Genomic DNA, 19,201 nt, shown 5'->3' with positions numbered 1-19,201 from the left:
TCTATGAGCATCATTTTGTTTCTCCTTGTGCCATCAACCAAAACCACCAAAAGTATGAAAGGCTCTGAGACAATGCTCAGAGGTAAAATAAGACAGTATATCAATAGAAGTCCTATTAGATCATACGATAGTCACAGTAATATGAATAAGTCTTTCAAGATGTCCAGGTCCACAATTAAAATTCAAACAATGGGAAAAGAAAGTAATATCGATGGAAGCCGAGACTACTCATTTTAATATCGATATTGACAGGGTTCAGTAGCTGTTCATCACATAATTTCCTCTACTTTGGGGTGACACCTTTAAGATAGACAGCTGTTCAGTGTACATGAACAACTGACCTTGGTAATGCTTATCATTTCAATTTTCCACCTTGCTCTCACTTTGACCTTTCTATTCACTGGCTTGGTTAAGTGTTCCAATGAAGTTTAACCCAAACTTGAAGAACAGCACCTAACTTTTCAACTCAACTCTGGAATTATAACTGAATTCAAAAATTTTTAGATCACAAATTTCGGCTTCCTTTTTGTCAAATTTCTTTCCTCATTTGTTTACTTCCATTTAGATAGATGCTATCTAATCATTCATACCTCAATTTTGTCTACTTTATCTATTACCATTAAATCTTTAGTTTATAATCTCTCCTGCACTTTATTCCATCACATCCCCTTTCACTTTTTCATAATCTGTTAATTTCTATATTATTTCTATTCTCATGAAGGATCAGCAAGCATGCATGATCAGTGCGGGGCAGACTTTGCCTTAGTGAGACAGAGGGATTTGGGAATTTGGCTGAATGTGGGTACTTTAAGTAAGCTCAAAGAATTGCTTTAAGTAAGGGTTCCAGAAAGAAGTATGCAGTTTAGGGTCACTGGGGAAGGATGGGGGTGGGGGAGTGTGCTTTTCTCTTCTACTGTACTCTTTTTTTTCAGCCTGCAGAATTTGAGTTCCACTTTTGTGCAGCAGAAGGAGAAGGTAAACCAGTAACTATCACTAGAAAATAAGTTTTGTAAGTATTGTATTATTTTACGAGTACTGTACGTGTTACTGACAGTGCTCAGACCAACTGGAAGGTGTAGACAATTTCAGTTATAGATCAGGATGCAGGTTTGCTTGCTGAGCTGGAAGGTTCATTGTCAGATATCTCGTCACCATTCGAGGTAAGATCTTCAGTGAGCCTCCGGATGAAGCACTGGTGGTGTAGCCCGCTTTCTATTTCTTTGTTTGGGTTTCCTTGGGTTGGTGACATCATTTCCTGTGGTGATATAATTTCCTGTTTTTTTTTCAGGGGGTAGTAAATATAATCCAAATCGATGTGTTTGTTGATAGAGTTCCGGTTGAACTGTCATGCTTCTAGGAATTCTCGTGCTTGTTTCTGTTTGGCTTGTCCGAGGATGTGTTGTCTCAGTCGAAGAGGTGTCCTTCCTCAACCATATGTAAGAATACTCGGGGTCATGTCTTTTTGTGGCTAATTGATGTTCATCAATCCTGGTGGCTAGTTTTCTACCTGTTTGTCCAACGTATTTTGTTCTTGCAAGGTATTTTGTAAATTACATTAGTTTTGTTTGTTGTCTGTATAGGGTCTTTCAAGTTCATTAGCTGCTGTTTTAGTGTGTTTTGTTTGTGGGCTACCATGATGCCAAGGGGTCTGAGTAGACTGGCAGTCATTTCCGAGATGTCTTTGATGCAGGGGAGAGTGGCTAGGGTTTCTGGACGCATTTTGTCTGCGTGTTTGAGTTTGCTGCTGAGAAATCGACGGACTGTTTCATTGGGTACCTATTCATTTTGAATACACTGTGCAGGTGATTTTCCTCTGCTCTGCGTAGTTCCTCTATGCTGCAGTGTGTGGTGGCTCAATGAAATAATGTTCTCATGCAGCTTCATTTGTGGATTTTACGATGATTACTTCTGTAGTTCAATATTTGATTCGTATGTGTTGTTTTCCTGTAGATGCTGATTTGAAGCTCCCCATTGGCTGTTCGTTCTACTGCGACATCTAGGAATGGCAGTTTCTGGTTGTTTTCCTCCTCTTTAGTTAACTTTATGCCAGTAAGGGTATTATTAATGGTCTTGAAGGTTTCCTCTAACTTGTTTCCTTTAGTAATGACAAAGGTGTCATCCACGTATCGGACCCAACAATTGGGTTGGATGGTTGGCAAGGCTGTTTGTTTGAGTCTCTGCATTACTGCCTCTGCTGAGAAGCCTGATATTGGATCCCATTGTTGTTCTGTTGGTTTATCTGTAGATTTTGTTGTTGAAAGTGGTGGGTGGTAAGGCATAGGTCCACTAGCTTGATGATACTGTCCATCCTGATGAAGTTGGTGGTGTTTGGTGTATGTGTCTTTGGTTCTTCTAATAGTGTAGTCAGTGTTCCCTTGGCCAGGTTGATGTTGATGGATGTAAACGGGGCTGTTACGTCAAAGGAGACCGTTATTTCATCCTCTTCTATCTTGGTGTCTTTGATGGTCTTCAGGAATTCTTAGATTGAGTGGATGGAGTGGCGTGAGTCTTCTACTAAGTGTTTTAGTCTTTGGTGTAGCTCCTTGGCCAATGTTAAAGTTGGTGTTCAAGGTAGCGAGACTATGGGTCTGAGGGGGACTCGGTCTTAAGTCGGTCATAATTAAGTCGGTCTTAATTATGTCTTAATTATGTCTCCAGATTTCTGAGGTTTTTTGAGTAGGGCTGTGATTTGGTTCTCCAGTTGTGGGGTTGGGTCTATCGCCACTTGTTGGTAAGCGTTGGTATCTGCACGTTGTAAGTTCACTTTCTCAATGTAGTTTCTTTGATTTAAAATGACTGCCAAGCATCCTTTGTCTGCAGGTAGGATAACAATGTTTTTATTTTTTTTAGTCTTTCTAGTGGTATCCTTTCTTGCGTATTGAGTGTGTTTCCTTCCTTATTCCTGTTTAATGTTGATGTGACTGCCTGTCTGATAGTTTGCTAGGTTTCTTCTGTGAGTTGGTTGTCTTTCAGTGTTGTTTCTAATGCTGCTAAGAAATCTTTCTTGTCCGCATCCTGGAAGTTGTAATTTAATCCTCTTATTTAGACTGCTTTTTCAGTGTCTGGTAAGATTCGGTCAGATAAGTTTTTTATCCATGCTTCTGTGTTGTCAATGTTGTTATTTTGTGTAAGTTTGTCTTGTTTTTTTTCTGCAGGTCTAGTTTTTTTCATTTTCTGTTTGTGTCGATGTCTAATATCTATGGTTGTTGTAATGTGTCTGTCCATTCATGTCTGTTGCTTGAGTGAGTAAAGACTTTTGGCACAAAATGTCCCAGTTGCATTTATGGAGTCTGTGGTGGGCATCATTATTCATTTCTCTAAGCATTCTGTAGCCATTTTGCTCTGCTATTCTTTTGGCTAGTGGGGTGTTAAGGGGAGGTTTGTATCTAAGACATTTAGGTAGTATCTGTTTCCTTAGGCATTCGTGCAAGTACAGTTGTTCGCAGGTGGCGCTCTGTCGGATGGCATTGGTTTCCCATTTTCGGGTCAGTTTTAGAGTATTGTGCCCATAGGTGTTAGTGAGCTTTGAAAAGGCTTGTAGCTCAGGTTGAGGTTCTGGATGTAGGTTTGTTCGCTGAGCTGGAAGGTTCATTTTCAGATGTTTCGTCACCCTACTAGGTAAGATCTTCAGTGAGCCTCTGAATGAAGCACTGGTGGTGTAGCCCGCTTTCTATTTCTTTGTTTGGGTTTCCTTGGGTTGGTGACATCATTTCCTGTGGTGATATAATTTCCTGTTATTTTTTCAGGGGGTAGTAAATATGATCCAAATCGATGTGTTTGTTGATAGAGTCCCGGTTGAACTGTCATGCTTCTAGGAATTTTCGTGCTTGTTTCTGTTTGGCTTGTCCGAGGATGTGTTGTCCCAGTTGAAGAGGTGTCCTTCCTCATCCATATGTAAGGATACTAGTGAGAGTGGGTCATGTCTTTTTGTGGCTAGTTGATGTTCATGTATCCTGGTGGCTAGCTTTCTGCCTGTTTGTCCAATGTAGTGTTTGTTACAGTTCTTGCAAGGTATTTTGTTAGTGACAGTAGTTTTGCTTGTTGTCTGTATAAGATCTTTCAAGTTCATTAGCTGCTATTTTAGTATGTTGGTGGGTTTGTGGGCTACCATGGCGCCAAAGGGTCTGACTAGTCTGGTAGTTATTTCCGAGATGTCTTTAATGTAGGGGAGAGTGGCTAGGGTTTCTGGACTAGGGTTTTGTCTGCTTGTTTGGGTTTGTTGCTGAGAAATCTCCGGACTGTTTCACTAGGAGGCTCACTGAAGATCTTACCTATAGGGTGATGAAACGTCTGAAAACGAACTTTCCAGCTCAGTGAGCAAACCTACTTCCAGAACCTCAACCTGAGCTACAAATCTTCACAAAACTCGCTAATTATAGATCAATTAGCAATTATTAATGAACTGACATATAGTAGAGATGGCAAGAAAGGCAATGTGCTCTGACTACAGAAAGTGGGAGTTTCAGGCTGCTGGTGTGATATAGGGCACATCAGTAAATGTTTGCAGCTCAAGGAACTTCAGCTTAGAGTTATTGGGTAGGCTCTTATGGTACAGTGATAGTGTCCATAGGTGGCAAATGTAGTTTAATGCGGAAAAGTGTGAGGTGATTCACTTTGGAAGGAGCAACAGGAACATAGAGTACTGGGCTAATGGTAAGATTCTTGATAGTACAGATGAGCAGAGAGATCTCGGTGTCCATGTACATAGATCTCTGATAGTTGCAACCCAGGTTGATAGGGTTGTTAAGAAGGTATATGGGTGTTAGCTTTTATTGGTAGAGGGATTGAGTTTCAGAGCCACAAGGTCATGCTGCAGCTGTACAAAACTCTGGTGTGGCCACACTTGGAGTATTGTGTACAGTTCTGGCCACCACATCATAGGAAGGATGTGGAAGCTTTGGAAAGGTTTCTGAGGAGATTTACGAGGATATTGCCTGGAAAGGCTTATGAGGAAAGGCTGAGGGACTTGAGGCTGTTTTTGTTATAGAGACGAAGGTTGAGAGGTGACTTAATTGAGACATATTAGATTAGATTGCTTACAGTGTGGAAACAGGCCCTTCGGCCCAACAAGTCCACACCGACCCGCTGAAGCGCAACCCACCCATACCCCTACATTTACCCCTTACCTAACACTACGGGCAATTTAGCATGGCCAATTCACCTGACCCTGCACATCTTTGGACTGTGGGAGGAAACCGGAGCACCCGGAGGAAACCCACGCAGACAGGGGGAGAACGTGCAAACTCCACACAGTCAGTCGCCTGAGGCGGGAATTGAACCCGGGTCTCTGGCGCTGTGAGGCAGCAGTGCTAACCACTGTGCCACCATGCCGCCCACCGAGCATATGAATCAGAGGGTTAGATAAGGTGGACACTGACAGCCTTTTTCCTTGGATGGTGATGGCTAGCACGAGGGGGCATAGCTTTAAATTGAGGGGTGATAGATATAGGACCGATGTCAGAGGTAGTTCCTTTACTCAGAAAGTAGTAGGCATGTGGAATGTACTGCCAACTTTAAGGGTGCAAGGTTTGTGAAGGTTTGTAGCTCAGGTTGAGGTTTAGGGTGTAGGTTTGCTCGCTGAGCTGTAGGTTTGATATCCAGACGTTTCATTACCTGGCTAGGTAACATAATCAGTGGTGACCTCCAAGTGAAGCGAAGCTGTTGTCGCCTGTTTTCTATTTATATCTTTCTCCTGGATGGGGTTCCTGGGGTTTGTGGTGATGTCATTTCCTGTTCGCCACAGATAATGTTACCTAGCCAGGTAATGAAACGTCTGGATATCAAACCTACAGCTCAGTGAGCAAACCTACACCCTAAACCTCAACCTGAGCTACAAACCTTCACAAACCTTGCTAAAACCTATGGGCGCAACATGCTACAACTGGCCCGAAGATGGGAAAGGACGAACAGGAAATGACATCGCCACAAATCCCAGGAACCCCATCCAGGAGAAAGATACAAATAGAAAGCAGGGGACAACAGCTTCGCTTCACTTGGAGGTCGCCACTGATGATGTTACCTAGCCAGGTAATGAAATGTCTGGATATCAAATCTACAGTTCAGCGAGCAAACCTACACCCTAAAATTTAAGGGCATTTAAATGGTCATTGGATAGACATATGGATAAAAATGGAATAGTGTAGGATAGATGGGCTTCAGATTGGTTCCACGTCGGCACAACATCGAAGGCCAAAGGGCCTGTACTACGCAGTAATGTTCTATGTTGTACACTTCTGAACCAGAAGGCCTGCATTTGAGTCCTACTTGCTCTAGAAATGTGTGATAACATCTGTGAACAGGTTGATTAGAAAATATTTTGAGCTGGAAGTGGAGCTACAGACACTGCAGCAAATCAGGGAGGTTGAAAATTAGCTGGGCATTTTATTCTAGGTGGCAGTCACACTCCTTTAGGATAGGATATTCTGATTTGGGCAATGGTCAAGGATAGGACAGCATAATTGCAAGTGAGGCAGGTAAGGGGATTCAGAGAGTAGGAACGCAGGAGGTTCATTAATTGCCCAATAGGTTTGAGGTTGGATGAGAGTGAGGGCGGCAGGGTGGATGAGCTAACCAATCATGGCCCCATGATATGAGAGAGCAGGGAAACTATGAAAGAGGCTCATCTCAGAGAGTATGAGAAGTTAGGTGCTAAATTATAAATCGAACCTCCATAATAATAATGTCTGGATTACTACCTGAGCCATGCACAAATTTACATGAGATGAATAAGAATAGAGGAGTAAATGCATGGTTCAAAGACTAGCGTTGAGGTTGTAGGTTCTGCTTTTTTGAGGTACTGGCACCAGTACTGTGAAAAATTGGACCTATATCATTGGGACGGTCTAGGCCTGAACCATGATGCGACTGATGTTCTTGTGAACTGTGAGGGAAGTGGAGAGAATGTTAAACTAATAAAAAGAGCAGTGAGAGATCAAGCTTGGATAAATGTAATAAATTATGGGGTAGAATTAAGGCTGGACAGAAAAATACAGATACAGAAAATGAAGGTCAGAGAATGTCAGGAAGGCTGAAAGAAAACCTAAGAATATGTCAGCAATAGAATAGATGCTACACAGATAACAAAAGAAAATGCAAAACTAAAGACTCTATTTAAATGTTAATAGCACTCGTAACAAAGTAAATTAATTGATAGCGCAAAAGTGAACAAGTACGATCTGATAATCATCAAGGAGATATGGCTGGGGTACAGGATGATAAGGATTGAGGAATATTTGATATTCAAGAAGAATACCAAAGAATAGGTGAAGGCAGAAGGAGGCACCCCTAATCAAGATGACATTGCTGCAGCAGTTAGTGATGACGTCGATTCAGAGAGATCATGATGTAGAATTGTTTTGGGTAAAGATGAGGAATGATAGGGGATAGAAGTCACTTGAGAACGATCTACAAGTTTCCAAAACAGTAACCACAATGTAGGAAGAAATACACAAGAAATAGTATTGAGTGCTTATGATGAAGGGATGGTAATAATTGTAAGTGATTTTATGAACATATGAAAGCAGAGCAAAAGTCGATCACTTGGCCATTAAGCTGGCTCTGCCATTCAATAAAATGCGAGCTAATTGGTTTGTGTTTCAAATTTCACATTCCCATCTGTCCTAATAACACTTATTCCTCTACCTTATGAGAATCTAAGCATCTCTGCTTTAAAAATATTCAATTACCCTGTCTCTGCAGTCTTTTGAGGCAGAGAGTTCAAACAAAAGTTTCTACAGGTATCTAAAAAGAAAAAAATAAAGTGCGAGTTGGTCCTCCAGAGGTGAGAAGAAATGGTGGGTGCAATGAATAAATACTTGATTTCTACCCTCATCATAGAAGATATAAAAGAAACCCAGTATAACCTGTAAATCAGGAGGTTGAATGAAGAAATGGAACTTAGTGTAATTACAATCACTAGGGAAGTAGTACTGAGCAAACTAATGGGATTCACGGGTTCTGGTGAATTTTGTCTGAGTCAGGTAGTATGACTTTGGCAGGTAGTACTGAGGAGGTGGGGAGGCTGCAGGAAGATTTCAACAGTTTAGGAGTGTGGTCCAGGAAATGGCTGATGAAATCCAACGTGAGCAAATGCGAGGTCTTGTACTTTGGAAAAAAGAATACAGGCATGGACAACTTTCTAAACAGTGAGAAAATTCATAAAGCCGAAGTACAAAGGGTTCTGGCAGTGCTAGTCCAGGATTCTCTAAAGGTTAACTTTTAGGTTGAGTCTGTGATAAGAAAGCGAATGTAATGTTGTCATTTATCTCATGAAAGTTGGAATATGAAAGCAGCGATGTGCTTCTGAGACTTTATAAAGATCTAGTTAGGCCCCATTTAGAATATTGTGTCCAATTTTGGTCCCCACACCTCAGGAAGGACATACTGGCACTGGAGAGTGTCCAGCGGAGATTCACACGGATGATCCCTGGAATGGTAGGCCTAATATACGATGAACGGCTGAGGATTCTGGGATTGTATTCATTAGATGTTAGAAGGTTGAGGGGAGATCTAATAGAAACTTGCAAGATAATGCATGACTTAGAAAGGGTGGATGCTGGGAAGTTGTTTCCATTAGGTGGGGAGACTAGGACCCGTGAGCACAGCCTTAGAATTAGAGGGGGGTCAATTTAGAATGGAAGTGAGGAGACACTTCTTCAGTCAGAGAGTGGTGGGCCTGTGGAATTCATTGCCACGGAGCGCAATGGAGGCCGGGATGTTAAGTGTCTTCAAGGCAGAGATTGATAAATTCTTGATCTCACAAGGAATTAAGAGCTACGGGGAGAGTGTGGGTTCATGGAGTTAAAATGCCCATCTACCATGATTAAATGGCAGAGTGGACTCAATGGGCCAAATGGCCTAACTTTCACTCCTATGTCTTATGGACTTATGGAGTCTGTTAAAAAAAGGGGGGCTATTGAGCGATTAAATGATTTGTGTTAATTTTTCAAAATTCATTAGGGTCTGGGAATATTGCATCTATCTGGAAAATAGCAAGTCAAATCCACTAATCAAGGGAAGGAGGGAGTGGAAAGCAGAAAACTGGAAATATAGGTCAGTGAGCTTTATGTCTGTCATAGGAACAGTACTAGAATTGATCACTATGGAGGATCACATAGGAAGTACAGAATGTAGGTGCAGGAATATGCTGGAATCATATAAGGATGTGATTGCACTGGAGAGAGTGCAGAGGAGATTTACCAGGATGTTACCTGGGCTGGATAGACTGGGGTTATTTTCCTTGGAGCAGAGGAGGCTGAGAGGGTGTATGATTGAGATGTTGTGGAGGCAATGAGTTAGTGGTATTATTGTTAGACTATTAATCTAGAAACTCAGCAGATGTTCTGGGGAATCCAGATTCAAATCTTGCATGGCAGAATGTGAATTAAATAAATATCTGGAATTAAGAATCTAATGATGACCAAGAAAATCACTGTTGATTGTTAGAAAAACACATCATAGATGTCCTTCAAGTAAGAAAACCAGCCATCCTCACCTGGTTTGATCTACCTGTGATTCCTGACCGAAAGCAATGTAGTTGATTTTCAACTGCCCTCTGAAATGGCTGAGCACCCAGTTGTATCAGCCGCTATGAATTCTCAGCAAAGAAATGAAACTGGACGGACCACTTGGGTATCAACCTAGGCACCAGAAATGACAATGATACAAGCAGCCCTGTCAACCCTGCCAAGTCCTCCCTACTGACATCAGGGGGCAAGTGCCAAAATTTGGACAGTTCTCCAGTGTCAGGAAACAGCCTGACATAGTCATACTCACAAAATCACACTTTACAATGTTCCAGACATCACCATCATCATCCCTGAATATGTCAACTGGCAAGACAGACCCAGCAGGTGGCGGCAGAGTGGTATAAGTTAGCAGGGAGTTGCCCTGGGTGTTCTCAATATTGACTCTGGACCCCATAAAAGTCTCATGGCATCACGTCAAACACTGGGCAAGGAGACCTCCTGCTAATTACCATGTATCATACTTCTGCAGCTGAGGAATCTGTACTTCTCCATGTTGAGCAACACTTGGAGGATAAGATATAACAACAGAACTTGGCTATTCTGCCCATTGGTCTGCCCCACTCCCCTATCTTCTCCCCATAATCTTTGATCTCTTTAATCAAGAGCCTATCTATCTCTATCTAAAATACACCAAATAACTTAGTCTCCCCAGCCTTCGGTGGCAATGATCTTCCCAGATTCCCCACACTCTGGCTGAAGAAAGTCCTCCTCTTCTCAGTTCTTAAGGGGTCATTTGCTCTGTGGCTGTGCTCTTGGGTCCTAGTTTCTTTTACTAATGAAAACATTTTCTCCATGTCCACTTTAACCAGGTCTCTTAAGTATTCTGTACGTTTCAGATGTCCCCTCATCCTTCTAAATTCCATTGAGTACAGACCTAGATTTCTCAACTGCTCCTTATACAACAAGCCCTTCATCCCAAGGATCATTCTTGTAATTCTTCTCCAGCACTTCCATCCTTATGTTTGGGGCCCAAAACCACTCACAATATTCCACTATGGTCTGACTAGAGCCTTATACAGCCTCAGCAGTCCATCCCTACTCTTAATTATAGGCTTCTTAGAATGCACAAACTCCACACAGTTGTCTGAGGATTGAATTGAACCCACGTCCCTGGTGCTGTGAGGCAGCAGTGCTAACCTGAATGAATGCTAACATTGCATTTGCTTTCCTAACTGCCAATTGAACCTTACGAGTATCCTGAACCATGATTCCTAAGTCCCTTTGTACTTCAGATTTCCAAAGCCTTTCCGCATTTAGAAAACAGTCTTTGCCTCTATTTTTCCGACCAAAGTGCATAACCTCACACTTTCCCCCATTTCATTCCATCCGCCACTTGTCTGCCCATTCTCCTAGCCTGCCCAAGTCCTTCTGCAGCCTGCCTATCTCTTCAACACTACCTGTCCCTGCATTTATCTTTGTGTCCCCAACAAACTTAATAGTGCCTTCAGTTCCTTTGTCTAGATTGTTATGTATAACATGAACAATTGTGATCTGAACAAGGACCCTTGCAGAACACTACCAGTCACTGCTGCCATTCTGAAAGAGATGCCTCTATCCCCACTCTGTGCCTTCTGCTAGTCAATCAATCCTTGGTACATGATAATACCTCACCCCTGGCTCTTATCTAATTTAGCAGTCTTCTTTGCAGCGACTGTCAAAGGCATTCTGGAATCCAAATAGATTACATGCACTGGTTCTCCGTTGTCTAACTTGCTCATTACCTCCTCAAAGAATTCTAAAGATTTGTCAGGCATGATCTCCCCTTGATGAAGCAGTGCTGATTCAGCCTATTTTATCACGGACTTCCAAGTACTCTGCAATCGCATCTTTAACAATGGACTCTTAAAATGTTACCAACAACTGAGGTCAGGCTAACCTGCCTATTTTCTGCCTCCCTCCCTTTTTAAACAGATGTGTTAGATTAGCCAGTTTTCAGTCCTCTGGGACTTTCTCTGACTCTAATGATGCCTGAAAGATCACCACCAATGTCTCCAAAACTTCCGCAGCCATTTCCTTCAGAACTCTGGAGGGTTGTCCATCCATTCTGGGTGATTTATCCACTTTCAGAACTTTCAGCTTCCCAGCAATTCCTCTTTAGTGATGGCTATGTTTGACTGAGTATGGCATCAAGGACCCCCTAGCAAAACTGCAATCAGTGAAAACCAGGGGAAAAGCTCTCTACTGGTTGGAGTCATACCTGGCACATTGGAAGATGGTTATGGTTATGTAAGTCATCTCAGCTCTAGAACACCTCTGCAGGATTTCCTCAGTCTAGTGTCCTAGGCCCAACCATCTTCAGTTGCTTTGTAAATGACCTTAGTTCCATTTTAAAGGTCAGGAGTGGGAATGTTTACTGATCACTGCACTCCTCAGATACTGAAGTACTTTTTTTTGAAAGATCTGGACAATATCCTGGCTTGGGCAGAAAAAATGGCAAGTAACATGCACGCCACATAAATGCCAGGCAATTACCATATCCAGTAAGAGATAATCCAACCACCATCCCTTGACATTCAATGGCACTACAATTACTGAATATCTCACTATCAATATCCTAGAGGTTACCATTAACCAGAAACTCAACTGGATCATCACAGAAACACAGTGACAGGAGCAGGTCAGAGCCTAGGAATATTGCAGTGAGTAACTCACCTCCTGACTTCCTAATGCCTGACAATCATGTACAAGGTACAAGTCAGGAGTGCGATGGAATACCCCCCACTTGCCTGGATGAGCGCAGCTCTTACATCACTCAAGAAGGTTGACACCATTCAAGGCAAAGCAACCCATTTGACTGGCACCAAATCCACAAACATTCATTCCCTCCACCACTAATACTCAGTAACAACAATGTGTGCTTTCTAAGATACATTGCAGAAATCTGCCAAAAATCCTAAGACAGCAATGTCCAACTGATGACCACTTCCATCTAGAAGGACAAGAGCACGGTGGCACAGTGGCACGGTGGCACAGTGGTTAGCACTGCTGCCTCACAGCGCCAGAGACCTGGGTTCAATTCCCGACTCAGGCGACTGACTGTGTGGAGTTTGCACATTCTCCCCGTGTCTGTGTGGGTTTCCTCCGGGTGCTCCGGTTTCCTCCCACAGTCCAAAGATGTGCAGGTTAGGTGAATTGGTCATGCTAAATTGCCCGTAGTGTTAGGTAAAGGGGTAAATGTAAGGGAATGGGTGCATTACGCTTCGGCGGGTCGGTGTGGACTTGTTGGGCCGAAGGGCCTGTTTCCACACTGTAAGTAATCTAAAAAAAAAAGCAGCAGCTACATGGGAACACCACCACCTGCAAGTCCCCCTCCAAGCCACTCACCATCCTGACTCGAAAATATATCTCCATTCCTTCATTCTCCCCGAGTCAAAATCATGGAATTGCCTCCCTAACAGCATTGTTAATCTGCCCATAGCACACGGACTGCATTGGTTCAAGAAGGCAGTTTTCCACCAACTTTTTAAGGGCAACTAAGGATAGGCAATAAATACTGACCAGCCAGCAATGCCCACCTTCTATGATTAAACGAAAAAAAAATTATGAGGGGTGTAGATAGGGTAGATGGGAAGCAACATTTCCCCTTGTTGGAGATATTAATGACCGGGGCATAGATTTAAGGCCGGAGTAGGGGTTTTAGAGGGGATAGAGACATAGAGGTCTACAGCATGGAAACAGGCCCTTTGGCTCAACATGCCCATACTGTCCAGTTTTCACAATTAAATAAGTCCTACCTGACTACATTTGGTCCGTATCCCTTCATACCTATTCATCTAGGTACCTGACTAAATGTTTATTAAATAATAAAATTATACTTACTTCCACCACTATTTCCAGCAGCCCGTTCTAGATGGTGTCCACCCTCGGTGTGGAAAAAAAAGCTGACCCTCTGGACTTTTTGTATCTCTCCCTTCTCACCTTAAATCTGTGACCTCTAGTTTTAGACTTTCCCACCTTGGGGAAAAGCTGTTACTTATCTACCCCATAAAATCATGCCTCTCATGATTTTATATGCCTTTTTCAGGTCACCTCTCAGTCTCCACCTATCCACCCATTCCTTATAACAAATTCTTCCGGTCCAGGTAGCAACCTCATAAATCTTTTGCAATCTTTCTGGTTTAATAATACCGTCTCTACAGTAGAGCAACTGGAACTGCACACACTATTCCTAATGTGGCCTCACCAACGTCTTGTAGAGACACAAGATGTCCCATTTCCTGTACTGTGTTCTGACCAATGAAAACAAGCATACCGAAAGCCTTCTCCATCACCTTATCTAGCGGAGATTCCACGGATGTGAGAAAACATTTTTTCAGCCAGAGGGTTGTGGGAATTTGGAACTCACTGCCTGTAAGAATAGTAGAAGCAGAAACCCACGTACTATTTTGAAAATATTTATATGTGCACTGTGATACCAGGACATAGAATGCTATGGGTCATCTTCTGGAAAATGGGATTTGAACAGTTAGGTCCTTGTATTTGAATAGCACAGATATAATGGGCTGAAAGGCCTTTTTCTACACTATTGACCTCCATAGAAGGAAGAATAAAAAAACAGAATAAGATTTAAATGGAGATTGACTGTCAATTCCGAGGCGCAGAAAGGTAGGTGTTCTAGTGTACAAATCTATTTATTTATTTTTATTCATTCAAGAATGAGGGTAGTTAAGAATCAACCACTTTGCTGTGGGTCTGGAATCACATGTAAGCCAGACCGGGTAAGGATGGCATATTTCCTTCTCTAAAGGACATCAGTGAACCAGAAAGGTTTTTCTGACAATCAACAACACTTTCATGGTCATCATTAGAATTTCAATTTCAGATTTTTATTGAATTCAAATTCACCTCCCCTGTAAAAATTATACACAAGTTGCTTTCTATTGCAAGTCATGAAAAATTAGTATGCATGAGTTTAATTAGAGTCAAAAACAGAAATTGCTGGAAAAGCTCAGCTGGTCTGACAGCATTTACGGATGGAAATCAGAGTTAATGTTTCATGTTCAGTGACCCTTCTTCCCTGTTCTGAAGATACCACCAAACCTGCTGAGCTTTTCTAACAATTTCTGTTTTTATTTCTGATTTGCTGCATCCACAGTTCTTTCAGTTGAGATTAAGAGAGCTTATGGAATTCAGCACATAAAGAGATCAACCATGATCTTCTTTAATGGCAAAGTAGTCTCGAAGCAGCAATAGGGTACTTCTGCTCCAAACTTGAATGCTTGTATTATCATTCAATCTCTGTCTTTCTGCACAGATGCTGCCTAACCTTATGAGTAATTCCAGTACTTTATTGATTTTATTTCATTAGGTACAACTGGTTACTGATAATAGTTTTGACATCCCTTTTTAATTGAGTGAATCTTTAACATGACAGCCATTGTGTTTTAAAAACAACTAGTGTGCAAAACTCAGATGTTTCTGTGCTTCGATATGCTGCATGGATTGAAATAGAAGGAAACATTTTTACTGAATTACAGTTTATTGGAAATCAGTTTTGTAGAAAAGCCAGAATATTTCTATGATATGTTGATGCCTATAACTCCTCCCCACATTCCCAGTGTCTTGATAGGCAGTGGAAACATTTTTGTCCACATAGCTGTCATTCTTTATCATTGACTAAAAGCAATGAGTAAAAGCAACTGAGAGTATAAATTATAATTATGGTTCTTCTCTTGCTTTTCAGTAAAAGTACAATTGCTGTTTTTCTTGGCATTGTGTCATTAAACTTGAACAGAACTGCCAGTCACACCAATAACTGATATTTGAAGAAAGTCAACTTTGTACTTTGTAAAATATATTTGCTAAACTGATACATAAACACTAAGTGTTAGAAAAATACACATCAGGCTCTCCAAATGATCAGTTGGGCTACAGAAGGCTATGTAGCTTGATGTGAATTAGTTGCCCCAATAGATCTGAGTTTACTGGGGAAGTGTTAAATGCATATTACAACTGTCTTCATAATCCATGAATTTGGAAAGTGAAAAATTGGCTAGTGTTCTAACAATAGTTATTCAATGCCCCTACTGGAACTGCATGTGTGAATATCAGGTAATGATAGAACTACGTTTGACTTGCTGACCGTGTGATACTCTCACAGAAAGGCTGAATAAAGAGGTTGCTCAATTGTACATATCTCAACAAGCAGTCAATTATTTGAGGAGGGGAGGTGAAAATTACTAGAAAAATAAAAATGGGAGAATTCTAAGTTATTTTATATTGGAATGTACTCTAAATAACATGTTATACTTATATAAAGTGCAATAGCAAATATAACACATCTAAACACAGTTTGCATGAAATTTCTCTGTTCCAACATTGGAAGTGAGAATTTAAGACTAGGAACAGGGCAGTAGGCTGCATGTATAATAATGACATGTTCATGGTTAATAACAAAAAATGTCTAAGCTTCAATTCATGAAAGATGACTGACAGATATTAACTAAAATTATGCTAGTGCGATAAAATTATTATAATTGACTTTGCTGGGACACAATGGAATATCTTGACATAAACAAGACAACTTAAAATTTCAACATGTCTCTTAGAGTTAAAAAGTAGACCACAGAATTAATTATAATATCCTTTAATAACGATTCAATCTGAAATAGTGAACATTCTTATAAGATCAATACATTTGGGATTGCAGATTATTGCTGAAACTGCTTAACTGTCTGTATTTATAGCAAAACGGTTTCTGAATAATTATGTCTTACCTGTACAAGATCGTTGGTCTGGGAGCAATGCATAGCCACTCCGACAGCTGCACTCATAACTGCCATCAAAATTTGTGCAATAAGTCTCACATCCTCCATTCATGATTGTACATTCATCGATGTCTGTAACAGAAAGTAACTTGAGAATAAGTTTTGCAGTCTATTTTGGGTAGATTACATTTTCAAATCTGAATTGATAATGCAACCACATGACATTAGGTACAGTACGTAAAATAAGTTAAACCTGTAGCATGAAATCTGATACCACCAATAACGGGGAGTTTGAAACCAATAACTTTGCAATCCAGAAACAGAACACTTAATGTCAAAGACCTTCAAGTGCTAGCTGAAGTACAAATTTAATTGTTACAAGGTGGTGTACGAGTGCACTCATTCTTTCGTTTACATCTTTTGATGAACAAAGCAATAAAGACATAGTTTTTGAAATGTGCAGTAAACTTATACTGAGGTTCTTCCCTGCTGTTATTAGACTTATGAATAGACCTCTCATATATCAGAGCTGATCTTTCTCTGTACCTTCTCTGTAGCTGGAACACTCTGTATTCTGTTCTATTAGCCTTATGTATTTATGTAAGGTATGATTTGTTTGGTTAGCACTCAAAACAATACTTTTCACTGTATCTCTGTACATGAGACAATAATAAATCAAATCAAATTATACAGCAATTTGGTCTTTTTTTTTACTGTCAATTACTGTCAATTTTGAGTATGAGGTTCATATTTAATTTCCACCATTCCCAGGGGAGAAAAAGAATGAAGATTAGTTTGTTTGTTATAACGTTTGCCTTTTACATGGTCTTTCCAGAAGTTCATGGGTTTACTTTTTCCTGAATTTACTTGAAGTGGAAAATAAAAAATATTCACCAATCCACTGATTCTCTGACTGGATCCCTACATTATGTAGCGGGCCCCAGGTATACTCACTGTATGGGGAATCCGAGCAAATAAACTCAAGACAAAGGAGCATGGCACTAGAGAATAAATGAAGTGAAGCATCGCTACAACTGATCAGGTTATTGCTGAAACCATAACTATCCAGTTTTGGCCCATTTATTTAAGGAGGAATATATTTGCACTGGAACTACTTCAGAGAAGATGCATTAGCTTTAACCCTTGACATCATGGTAGCCCATAAACCCACCAACACACTAAAACAGCAGCTAATGAACTTGGAAGACGCTATACAGACAACAATCAAAACTAATATCATTTACAAAATACCTTGCAAGAACTGTAACAAATACTACATTGGACAAACAGGCAGAAAACTAGCCACCAGGATACATGAACATCAACTAGCCACAAAACAACATGACCCTCTCTCGCTAGCATCCTTACATACGAATGAGGAAGGACACCACTTTGAGTGGAACAACACATCAATCCTAGAACAAGCCAAACAGTGACATGCATGAGAATTCCTATAAGCATGGCATTCCAACCGGGACTCTATCAACAAAAACATTGACTTGGATCCCATTTACCACCCCCTGAGAAAAAGAACAGGAAATGACACTATTATAGGAGTGACATCACTAACCCAAAGAAACCCAAACATATAAATAGAAAGCAGGAAACATCAGCAGTGCTTCGTCCGGAGGCTCACTGAAGCTGTGACCTAGTATAGTGACGAACATATGAAAATGAATCTTCCAACTCAGCCAGCAAACCTATATCCAGAACTTCAACCTGAGCTACAAATATTCCCAAAACTCTTATGATTTTATTACCTATATATTCTACAATTCCAATGCTCTCTTCACTGTCCACCATCTTCTTTCTTATATAAACCTGTGCTCATACAAAAACTCTCTACTTTAGCTTGCAGCGAGTCTACCTGACCTGCACATCCCTGAACACTATGAGTAATTTAGCATGGCCAATCCATCTAACCTGCAATTCTTTAGACTGTGGGAGGAAACTGGGGCACCCAGAGGAAACCCACGGAGACACAGAGAGAATGTGCAGACTTGACACATATAGTTCCCCGAGGGTGGAATTGAACCCAGATCCCTGGTGCTGTGAGGCAACAGTGCTAATCACTGAACCACTGTGCTGCCCCTCCTGCCTTTCCAATTCCGGCACCTTTGTACATCCTCAATTTTAATTGGTCCAAGGATTGCAGCTATATTTTCAGTTGCCTTACGCTGTGCAATTCCCTCTAAATTCTTCTCCCATTTTGACGTGATCTTCAAAACCAACCTCTTTGGCCAGCTTTTGGTCATCTGTCCTGATATCGTCTGTGACTCAATAGTATTTTTATGTGATGAAAAGTGTCTTGTGAAGCTCGCTTCATAAGGCATTACATAAATGCAAATTATTGTGTTTTGTCCTCGTTCCCAACCCACATAGCCATGAAGCTGAAAACTTGCAACTGGCAATACAAGTATTGGCGAGCTGTCAGGATACACACACGTTTATAAAGATTTTCCATCTAATTTTGCTTTTTCTTGATAGATGGAAGGATTACTTATCCTGTGTTAAGCAGTCTATATGAGTGTGCTCTTTACTTTTGAGGGGTTCAAGGGTACAATGAACCATTCCACCAGTCCATGAAAAATAACTTCTTGTAATCTAGTTACTTTAGTAATTTACCAATTTAATAATTCAATAAGTTTTAACAGCACTTACCAACACAACCTTGTTTGTCAGGTGTTGCTTGATATCCAGTATTACAAGCACACTGGTACTGTCCAATCATGTTGACACAACGTCCATTTTTACAAAGGTTGTCGCTCAACTCACATTCATTAATATCTATAAAAATATTTAAATAGTTAAACTAGACAATATGTTAAAAAATGTAAAAGGACAATCACTGCATTTTGATCCTAAAGATTCTGCATTTTGGGAAATGCAGCAAGTGACTAGGTTTGATTACTAACTCCAACAAAGAGAAAACTGCAAGGCCAAAACAGTTCAGACTGTGTATGCTAC

General features: G+C 40.9%; 1 protein-coding gene across 1 annotated transcript in view; it reads right to left on the bottom strand.

The window, feature by feature from the left end:
- The window catches only part of LOC122542423 (fibrillin-1-like), a 598,619-nt gene that overhangs the window by 175,574 nt on the left and 403,844 nt on the right, over nucleotides 1–19,201 (bottom strand). The window contains exons 28-29 of the mRNA XM_043680114.1: nucleotides 18,896–19,021; nucleotides 16,244–16,366 (exon numbers count right to left, since the gene is read on the bottom strand). Of these exons, the coding sequence (XP_043536049.1) occupies nucleotides 16,244–16,366; nucleotides 18,896–19,021 (249 nt within the window). The remainder of the gene's footprint in view (nucleotides 1–16,243; nucleotides 16,367–18,895; nucleotides 19,022–19,201) is intronic.

This window comes from Chiloscyllium plagiosum, chromosome 40 (assembly GCF_004010195.1).
Source record: "Chiloscyllium plagiosum isolate BGI_BamShark_2017 chromosome 40, ASM401019v2, whole genome shotgun sequence".
In the NCBI taxonomy this organism is placed as follows: Eukaryota; Metazoa; Chordata; class Chondrichthyes; order Orectolobiformes; family Hemiscylliidae; genus Chiloscyllium; species Chiloscyllium plagiosum.
This window is presented reverse-complemented; position numbering and strand designations above follow the sequence as displayed.